The 11,219-nt window shown below is 40.6% G+C and overlaps 1 protein-coding gene across 1 annotated transcript; it reads left to right on the top strand.

The window, feature by feature from the left end:
- Positions 1 to 2,776: 2,776 nt before the first annotated feature.
- Positions 2,777 to 6,980, top strand: LOC104415412 (probable serine/threonine-protein kinase PIX13). Its single transcript, XM_039308204.1, has 5 exons — positions 2,777 to 2,954; positions 5,320 to 5,455; positions 5,645 to 5,781; positions 6,176 to 6,299; positions 6,436 to 6,980. Exons 1-5 carry the CDS (start codon positions 2,814 to 2,816, stop codon positions 6,768 to 6,770), a joined length of 873 nt encoding a protein of 290 aa, XP_039164138.1. The 5' UTR covers positions 2,777 to 2,813; the 3' UTR covers positions 6,771 to 6,980.
- The last annotated feature ends 4,239 nt before the right edge of the window (positions 6,981 to 11,219 follow it).

An 11,219-nucleotide genomic window follows, 5' to 3' on the forward strand; every position in this document is an offset into this window, starting at 1 on the left:
AAAGTGTTTAAAAACAAAAAAAAGAATACAAACAAACGCAGCCTAAAACAAGTCACAACAGCCAACACGAAACCTTCGCAATTTAAAAAAAACTCGGCCATAACGGACAGAAATTACGGAGAAACCGGGCGAGTAAACCCTAACAAAACTCGGCCATTCGAAGCCCAAAGAGATCATGAACCAAGGCAAGCTTATGGGGGTTTGAAGAGGCCTACCCGGCGCCCCAAGTCGCCAACAACCAACCTCAACGAACGGTCAAAAGATCGGGGAATCAGCCGAGAAAAAACGCACGACGGTGCTTTGATTGCCAGCTTTGAAAGCCTTCGGAGAAGCAGCCGGAGAGCGGGAGGAGGAGCGGCGGCCGGAGGACACCGGATTCTCCGGAGAAATGCAGGACCGGCTCGTGAGGCTGGAGCGAGAGAAACATGCTGGACAACGGGGCGGAGAGTCCTCCGTCGAGAGCTTCTTTGTGCGTGCGCTTCGTACTTAACCCTTTTTCCTCGGGTGTGCCCTCTTTCCGCTGCTAATTCCATAAAAAACGTGTTGTCTTAAATCTAACCCAAATTTTATTTTATCTCAAAAAACAGCATAAAAATCTGCTCATTAACTCTCCTTCTACGGTCGCCGTTAGTCATCCGAGGCATTTTCACGTCACCCAGAAAATTTTTTCCCATTATTTTCCATTTTCTCAAAGATTTCCATTCGTTTTTGTTCAGAATCGAGTCATGAAATCGCCGGATTCTTGTCTCGATTGCGACAATGAATTCCAGCGAGGAAGAGGAGATCGAGTTCGAAGAGGACGAGAAAGTTAGGGTTGTGAAGGAGAACGGCGTCCCGCCGCCGTCGACGGGAAGAAGAGGAGGAAGACCGTATGCAAAGCTAGGAGGAAGCGAAGGCGAAGGAGATGGGTGCGCGGTGTGGACGACAAGGAGGACGACGAGGATGACGGTGGGTTATCGACCCACCCAAGTCTTTTTTTTTTTTTTTTTCTGTCGCTTCCTCCTCCTTCGACCTCGCTTGTCACGGCCATGGATGGGGCTTTGTTTCAAATCTGAGTTGGCCGAGAAGATGAAGACGAAGACGAATAGAGCGAATCGCAAGCAGATTGAATTTCTGAATACTTTAGCATTCAAGTATGGATTTCTCTTCTTTTTTTTTTCTATTTTCCTATTTCGGCGATGAGCTGCAATGAATAAAAGGAAACCTTTAGCATTCAAGTTTCTGGGTTTACTCTTTTTCTCCCCAAGATTCCACAGATTTCCCATAACCCAGCTTTTACAGATTCCGCATAGCTCGAGTTGTTTGCGGCTATGTCTTCTATGTTTGGCCAGAAGGACAAGCCAAGAGACCCACCGATTTTTTAACTCATGTTGCTCTGTAAACTCCTCTAAATATCTGATCTTTTGGCTAAAAAGACAAGCCAAGACACCCATTGCCCCTTCCTTGTCTCAAAGATTTTTCCCTAGATTTTTTTTTTTTTTTTCTGGAGACCTCTATTTTTTCCAGATTTTTGGCCATTTGTTTAGGCTAAAAACGGGTAAAGATGACCACAAAGACAATGGAGATGAAGGACTCCTTATGGTGAAGACGAAGCTAACAACAAGGACAACGGAGGGGTGGTCTAGTTTGGGCGGGCATCGCGGTGGACGCGCAGATGTCAAGTTTGGCGGTGACTCTAGCCGGAGGTGAGAGAGCGAGAGACTTGATGAACAGAAGGAAGAAGAGAAAGCCACTAACGGTCAATATAGAAGGATGGTTAATGGAGGCTAGATTTGAGAAGCTACTAAAAGTTTGGACTTTTATTTTTAGACAAAATATAATTCGGTCAGATTTATGATAATATTTAAAGTTTGTATTTTTAATGGAATTAGCCCTCGTTCTGCTTTCCTTCTCCCCCTCCAGCCCTCGTTTTGCTTTCCTTCTCCCCTTTTATTTTTTTTTCTTCTTTTTTTTTTTTTTTTTTGTGTGGGTCCACCACCTTTGAAAAGTCAAATATTACCTTGAAAGTCCAGCCCTCGTTCTGCTTTCCTTCTCCCCTTTTTTTTTTTTTTTTTTATCTTCTTTTTTTTTTGTGTGGGTCCACCACCTTTGAAAAGTCAAATATTACCTTGAAAGTGACATCAAGTCAACGTCCTCTTCCCCAGAGAGAACGTCAGAGCATCGAGCGCGTTTTCAGATGGTTTCATTTGACTGAAGTGACATCAAGTCAACGTCCTCTTCCCCAGAGGGAATAAGATTTTGGTAGAGGCAAGGTAACGGAAAGACAGTAGTTATTATTGAGAGAGACGAGAGATGGGGTGTGTTTCGGTACTCCTGACTTCCTACTCCTACCTTTGCTGGTAATCCCAAGTCAGGTACTCTTTAAATTTTTTTCCTAGAGTGATCTTTATCTTTACATCTATGTAGCCTCTATAAAATGGATCTTTGTGACTTCAGATTGGAGTCTTTAATGTTCTTCTTGTTATCGTCCGAAGCAATTTTCTCAGTCCGTTGTTTTTCTTTTTGAAACTACAGGAGCGAAGTGGAATATCACCACTTCATCATCTTCTGCAGCAAGCAATAGCTGTGACTCGCGGCCTCTCCCTATATCATCTTCTGCAGCCAGCAATAGCCATGCCTTGCTGGCTGCCCACGGCAAAAGGCCTTCAGAGATGGAAAGACTGTGGCAGACGCCAGCTTGACCATCTTCAGTTTCGCAGAGTTGAAAGCGGCGACCAAAAATTTTCCAGCCGATGCACTGCTTGGAAAGGAGGATTTGGTTGTGTCTATAAGGTATGCTTCCTGGGAAGCAACCGTATGGAATTGCAGAGACTATGATGCTTCCTGGGGAGCAACCGTATGGAAGTGCAGAGACTACAATGCTTCCTGGGAAGCAACCGTATGGAAGTGCAGGGACTATAATAGCTGTGAAAATATTAAACCAGAATGGCACTCAAGGGTATAGAGAGTGGCTGGTAAGAACTAAGTTTCGTCTTCAATTCCTTTCTCGAATACAAATACTTTGCTTTGTCAATTACAAACCGTATGTAAGGGTATAATTGGTAATTTAACAGAAAAAGCAATAAGAAATCCAATATAGAGTCGAAGCAACCCAAATGCATGATGGTACAGATGGGAGCTCGTAATGCCCAACTCAACTGTGTCAATAAACACCCTCGTTGTGAAAATAACAGGAGAAATACTGGACAACCTGAATTATGATGGCCATGTAAACGCAAATCCAAATGTATTTGAAGTTGATTATCCCAGGATTTCTATAAGTGGTGGCCTGGCCTTTTAATTTTGTTTCTGAAAGGGCCCTTGTGGAATTGCATCTGATTTTGATTATAGAGAGATCAGATATTTCTGAGAGTTCATTGATGGCCTCATTGGCTTTGTTGGGGTGCAAAGTTATGGCAGTGGGCAGCAGACAACACTATTGTTGGTGCCCAATTGAGTAGTGTTAATTGTTTGGTGATATTATCTAAACATATTTTCATGATCCTCGTGAAGTTTTCAGTTATTTAACCTCTCACTTTAGTGTACACAATGTGCATTATTTGAATTTAAATGAAGTAAAAGAAGAATCTAAGAAGCAATTTTGTTCTTGAGATTATTTGGTCACTAAGGTCCTCAGCAAAATAGATTTTATGGCTCCATTTAGTTAACGGTGATGAACTTTCTTTCTGCATTTCTTTTATTTTGTAATTGACTTAGTAAACCCATGTCATGGAGTGTGTTCTGCCATTGGCTTGTATGATGCTAACTATTGGAACAACCTACTTAGTGTAATTCGATTGCAAGGAATGAAGAAATTGCGCAAATATAAGTTCAGTCTTCCATCCATGTAATGATCAACTTTTTCGATGTGATCATAGCCCTTAGGCAACTCGTCTTTCCAACCTTGTTTGACTAATGCAATGCGGTTCTTTTCATAGTGAACTTGTTTTCTTCTTCCTTCGAGTGAATTCTCCTTCTATATTCAAGAACTGAAACAAATTGCAAGGCCTATCAAACCATATAGGGTGGATACACCACAGCAAGATAAAGTCACCAGTTTGATCGCAAATTATAAATGGTTTCACTCACAAATTCCAGTGATTCTGCATTGCTACTACTTTTGGTTCATGGCGAGCTAGATATTTTCTACGAGCTAGTATGAATTGAAGTACATTTTGTTAGGGAAATCCCTTATGATGTTTTGAAGCTGACAAAATAAATCAAAGGCTACTAACATGTTTGATGGTTGAGTAATAGACCATGAAGATGTTAGAACATGTAAAGGATATTGGCAAAGTCGAAGACGACCGGAAGACTGTGTCAAAGTTTGAAGACCGTCGGACTCAAGACTCATATCAGAAAGTCTCAAGACCCAGATTGTAAAGTCTCAAGACTCATATCGTAAAGTCTCAAGACTCGACTTTACATCCAGTTTCGATGAATCGTAACTCAAGCCCAATCATACAACGGCTAGTGATCTGGTTTGGATTCCACATCAAGATTGATTTGATTGAAGACAAGATCTTTCTATACGAAGAAGCTTTACTTATGGAAACCAAGATTTCGTTTGTATGGGCGATCGGAATCAATTTGGGATTTTACCTTTGTCACTCAACGGCTACCAAATCTTCTAAGATACGTAGCTGTCCAATGGGTATATTGGAAGACGATTCTCCGGGATGCTGTCCAACGGTAGTTTGGAAGTGGAGGAGTATTTAAGGAGATCATGGACCGATGAGCAAGTAAGAGACGGAGCGTAGAATTTATAATTCCAAAGTCTAAGCGACTTTAGATCATATACTTGTCTCTTGAGAGCTTAAACGTTTGTAATCGTGAGAGAAATACCAAGAGAGTGACTTAGTGAGATAGTGTGATCTATTACTAAGTGTTTGCACTCGGAGTTGTAATCTCTTGTTGATTGCATAGTGGAATCCAGCCAAGAAGGCCGTTATCGTGGGAGAGTGGACGTAGGCTTGGATTAAGCCGAACCATTATAATTTCTGTGTTCTTATTCTCTTCCCTAACTCCTTTATTTTGCTCATACTAGCACTCTCACATTTTACCAATATTGATATGTCTTTTATATTACAGAATGCACAATGACCATGAGTCTTCAGTCAACTACTAGTTAAACTGAACATTTCATTGGCAATTAGGTCTCAGTTCCCATTCTGTACCTTTTGGTTCGATATCAACTTTTCCATTGTGATTGTTTCATTTCTTTGACCATTTGAAGCTTAAGGAGAAAAACATCTACCTGGTTTAGTGTGGGGGCTTCCATTTCTTTCATATCTTTTACAACTGACCATGTGTGAGACTCTTTTGCTTATTTTCGTGCAGAGGGAGATAGCCTTTATTGGAAAGATATCTCACCCTAACCTTGCCAAGCTCGTGGGATTTTGTCCAGATGATAAAAATTTAGCTCTTGTTTATGAGTTCATGCCAATGGGCAGTTTGGAATACCAGCTATTCAGAGGTAAGTGGTCTAATCACTCTGTAAAATATGGAAAAGTCTCCTTAAGGATGCCAATTGTTTAGCATATCCACTTGATCAGTTGATAGTCATAGTCGATGCATGTGCTATTTTCAAAATTCAGGTTGGTTTGAACACGTATTTGCTTTTAAGAATTACTTACATTTTACATTGTCCATTACTCTGGTACAGAGGTCTCTGCAGATCATCTTTCATGGGATTTACGCCTCAAGATTGCGGTTGGGGCTGCCAGAGGCTTGGCCTTCTTGCACAATTCCTGTAATATGATACACAGGGATTTCAAAAGTGCAAATATTTTGCTAGATGAGGTTATTATTTTATCCTCCCTATAATGATTATGTTCCTGTACCACAAAATTCATATGAACTCTATTATCATTCTAGTCAAATTTTTGGTAGAAGGATGATGATGATGATGACATGCCTAGTATCTCAATTTGAAGACTTGATATTTTGTCCTCTAACCAGGAGAAAAGAGTCATAATAGCGAGAGGAGATCCTATGTTTCCCTCTGCTCAACTGATGGACGGGTTATAGTCTATTGGAAATCTATCCTTCTTAGATTTGATGTGAAGTTCTAAACTCGACAAGACCCTAGTAGCTTTTAGACATCTCCATTTTGTTTTTTGCTAGATTCACTAAAGTTTGCAATTTATATTTAGGCTGGAAACCGAGGCTAATCCACTGTCCGGTTCTTCTGCAGTCTTACATGGCCAAACTCTCGGACTTTGGATTGGTGAGGTCTGGTCCTCTAGAGGACAAGTCACATGTTTCAACGCAGTTTATGGGTACCACTGGCTATTGTGACCCTGAATACAGAGCAACTGGTAATTTTTCCATTGTAAAATGCTTTTTTGTGACTTAGTGCTGACTGATGCTCGGTTTTGAATTTTGACAATACTATTGGGAAGTTATTTTCTGATACTTTGCTGCAACATCACATAAGACTCTTGGATTTTACAGGGCGTCTCACTGTAGAGAGTGATGTTTATAGTTTCGGCGTCGTGTTGCTTGAGATACTAACAGGTTGCAGGGCATTTGATCCGAGCAGTCCAGCAGATAGAGTTGATTTAGTGGAGTGGACCAGACCATACTTATCCGGTAAAAGAAAACCGCGGGCTCCAGTTGACACGAGATTGCAGGGCGAATATTGTGTGGACTCTGTACGCCAGATAGCACAGCTAGCTAATAAATGCGTCGGACTTAATCCTAAGTCCCGGCCTTCCATGTCTGAAGTCGTGGAAAAACTGGAATCAATAGAAGCTGTCAGTGCTAAAGGAATACTACGGAATGTGTAAATTTATTTGTTATGTTGTTTGTACTTCATGTGATGGGATCAAAGTCTGTTGCTTCCCAGGATTACTCTTGGGCTTTGAATATTCTTTTCGATTGTACCCAGTAGTTACCAGGTGTTGTGTCTTCTTGTACGCTCTTTGGAATATTCATACGTGTCTATCATTATGTGCATCAACTTCTGAATTGAGACGTTGTGATTACACTTTCTTTAAGAGGGAACTGTTTTTTGATGGCTATTCCTTAATTTTGTTAGCAATCTAAGGTTTACCAAAAGAAGTCCGCAGCTCTTCGAGAGTCCGAGCTCTTTTGTTTCTTTCATGCTGAGGCTTTAAACATCAGTAGAAGCTCATTCCTATTGCTGTCATGAATTTGTTCATACGGAACTCGGCCTGCCACCAATCTCCAGGAAGAATTATGCTGGTCGGTCCATTCTTGTTATTTTTGAGCTCTGAGACAAGGTTTGGTTACTGATCGAGTCATTTAAAGTAAAGAGCTGCCCAGTTGTCCATTCCAATTGAACAAGACATGTAATTTGGTGTTATGTTGTTGCGGCCAAGACATGTCCAATTGTTTTGTTATCTTTTCTTTGGTTTCCTGGAACATAGATAACAAATTGGAGGCAGGACTTGAGCACAATGATATATGCTCAATCTGGATTCAGATTGTCGAACATGGAAACAACGATACAGTATCAAAAACAGAAGTCATGGTATACAAAGATCTATAGGGATTTGGAAACTGAAATCTTGACACATGACTAATGTTAGCATAATCAATTTCTGATTATCGTAATGCATATCATCATGTGCTTATGCTAAGGGACTGTTGCTTAAGTATGAAGTATGACCGAGTTTCTAGTTCTATAAAAAATTGCATTTTTTTTTTTTCAGAATTAAAGTATCCTTGAATCGTGCAAGATTACATGCTAGTATTAGATAAAGTTGAATTGAAATTCTCTCAAAATGTTATCTATCATATTTCTATCTTATATAGGACTAGACATGAAAAGGGTGCATTTTGGGTCCAGAACAGGTGCCGTAATTTAACTTTGACTCATAGTATATATTTAATTGCGGGAACTTGTTTTCACTTGTAACCAATAACTTACCTTTATGGACCATAGCTTGACTGTATGGTCTGCAATCGTAATTTGAAAATAGTAACACTCAATAATTAATCAATTATAGAAGACAAGTTAGTACTCTTTATTCGAATATTGTGATTTACCTCCAAAGTCTCCTAAGGTTGAACTTGTGCAGGCATGCTCTTTCACGCACGTGCATTGGGTTTACATTCTCCCATTTTCCCTTTCCACGAAACAACGCCCAAGTAGAACAACGTTCTTTGTGTTGCTGCTTAATACAAGAGGTAAAGTTGATTGTAGATGCTCTTTTGCGTCGCAAGAGCAACGTGTCTACCAATTTCGCCATAGGGGCGTGGGGTCCATGAATCTAAGAACTAGTGAGAATTCTTGATCAAATCCCATCTGCGCAACATCTTTGCGGTAAAAAGGGATTTGTTACAAATATTCAATAACTTGATTTATAATAATGAGGTCCCCTTATTATTTCTTACTTTATATGCCCTTCTTTAATTTGGAGGTGCAGTTGGGAAATTGGGACAATGCCTCCTTTGTGTTTGGTAACCTGGTGCCATGGAAGGCCCTACTCCCATTTTGGCTCTCATATGTGCCGCTTCTACGGTAGCAGCGGGCGTTTTTCCTGGAGCTCGACTTCTTCCTCTTTTTATAATCATATCTCATGTTCAATGTCCATCAGGACTATTCCTTCCCTGGCAAAGTAACCACAGAAGAGACACTCCGCTACACGTTGCTGCTGAAGTAAGATTCTTTGAAACAACTCTGCATTAAGTTTGCAAATCGACTGCATTGGGTTTTTGAATAAGGACAAGTTGATGCATGCAAAGAGATTCTTTGAATGGCAAAGTCGGACAAGGACATTGCACTGCACTATGCAGCAAGAGAAATTGCTGGTTGAAGAAGATCATGAACTGTGTAACATTTTTAATGCTGCCGATGAATCCCCACTTTCTGTGGCAACTGCACAATGGGCTCATCACAGTACTAGGCTGATGTTAGATGCATCCCTGTCGTTGTCCTCTTGTAAGGGCCCTAGAGGAATGAGTGCTTTGCATGCAGCAGACTATGGTTGGTCACGCTGAAAGTATCCCAAGACTCTTACTTATGGGAACCTGTGTCTATTTCTGATTAGAACTAAGGATAGAAGTAAATCTGCTAGCGCATCTTTGTCAACCGTGCGGACGATTTCAACACCAATCTTACTTACCTTCTGGGTGTGTGGTTACTTTCAAGAAAGCAAACAACTAGATTAACTATGCACAAGCATTAAAAAATTGAATAACCTCTTGGCTCGAGGATGCTTCCGGGCTGAACTGCATCAGCAATCTCATTGAAATGGAAAGGAGAAAACTCGAGAGGTGAGAAGTAACAGAGGTGCAATGCAAAGACCTTCATTGAGTGATCTTTCCATCAAATTTTTTTTGACCTGATACTTTGTGACATCCCATTAGAGCTTCAGCCTCCAATTTCAGGAATGAAAGAGCGTATGATTCCCTCAATGAATACTAGAGGAATCCTCTGCCAAAAACTTCTGGCGTTTAGTTTTACACATCTATTAATTGCACCAGTTTATCTAAGAGAGGCGAAGATGGATGATGGAAAAAAATTGTTGAGATAACCACGCCATATATGCTGTTGCATTGCCCTCAAGATTGCAGTAAAAAGAATTGAGGAAACAACACATCCTAAGAGTCAATCTCGAGTCTGAAACAGTCTTAATATACCTTGCAACCATCATTTAATCGAGATTTGGGCAGGTTGCTACGAAGAAATCATTACTATGGCAATGCTGAAGCAGTTCAACTATTCCGGCATGCTTACGTTTCTGCAGCAAATTTCTCAGACAAAGATGGGGAGTCACTCTTCATACTGCTGCATTTTGAGACCACATCAGTGTCGTTGCCGAGATGGTTAGATTGTGGCTCGATGCTAATCAATGACAAAGGACAAATGGTACTTCATGCTGCAGTTATATAGGTGGCAGAGAAAATTGTAGTCAAGTACATATTGCAGACACCCAACCTTAGGATGTTATAAATGAGCCAGAGAAGGATGGAAACATGGCTCTGCATTTGGCTACCCTTTACAGACTATATAACATCATATAGGCCCTTGTCCGTGACAAAAGGGGGAAAATTTTAGCCCCTATTAATGATGGTTTGAACCCCCTCGGCATTTTCTGTGGTCATGTAGATGTACGTCCACTTAAACACTGTTAGAGGCTCTATTTGTTTCTGACTTACCATGCGCACACACCATTCAACATATAAGATGTCTATTGTGCTGCAAAAATAACTTAGGTTCAGTTGGCCGGGGCATAGAGGCAACTGCTCGGACAATTACTAGTCACTACTGTATTCATGTTAGCAGCTCCAAGGTACCCCTTATTCCTAGGTGAAACGGATCCTTTTGAGGCAGGACCCTTTCCTCATGTCTTATCCGAGACAACAACGAGCACCATTCCACCTCTAGATGATCAGATGGCTTGTAAACAGAACAGCAATTATTAGTGAACTTTGAATGCATTTGTGTTCTCTATAAATGGACTGTGAGATTGCTGATGTATCCCACTATGAAAGGGGATAGCTTATCGACTGATACATTCTGTCCATTTAGATTGGTTTGAAAACAGCGAAAGTAGAACACACGTTGAGCGGATCCATTGAGTTATTGATTATGTCAGGCAACAAAAAGATTGGTCAAGCGTCGATCAGCCACAAGCAGGACCGCAGGAAGCAATATGACCCGACTAGATGAAATAGATTCTTCATAAAGAAGCCTGCTCGAGCTTGAGATGCTTGTCATGGTGCTCATAACTACCGTCACCTTCACGACTTCATCCAATGCCTGGGCACTATACCAACAATGGGCCCAACCTAGGAATGGCTACTCTAGCAGGGTGGCCGGCTTTAAACTGCCTTTGTGATATGTAACATGCAAATGCTTTTGGGTGAAATTTCAAGGAGGTGAGATTTGTCAAACATTGTTGGATTATAATGTCTAAGTTCTGCTGTTTTCTGTTTTTTTTACTCTGTTTTCCTCCGTTTTTTTATTAAAAAACAGCCAAGTTCATTTAGTTATGTATTTAGTGTTTTTGCTATTTTCTAGGAAGTTAATAGCACGTTTGTGTGTAGTTATGTGTTGCACGTACGTGAGCAGTTTTTGCTTTGTATTTAGTTGTGGTACTTGACAGTTTTTTTCTTTAGAATAGACGTATGCAAGTTTGTGTTCTGTTTCTCTGTGCTTCTCTTCCTCATCTGAAAAATATAGCTTATGGTTTTCTGTTTCTTGTTTACTATTTTTTATAAGTAACAACAGTGGTATCAGAGCATGAATGATCTTGAGGGACTGT

Source organism: Eucalyptus grandis, chromosome 3 (genome assembly GCF_016545825.1).
Source record: "Eucalyptus grandis isolate ANBG69807.140 chromosome 3, ASM1654582v1, whole genome shotgun sequence".
NCBI classification, from domain to species: Eukaryota; Viridiplantae; Streptophyta; class Magnoliopsida; order Myrtales; family Myrtaceae; genus Eucalyptus; species Eucalyptus grandis.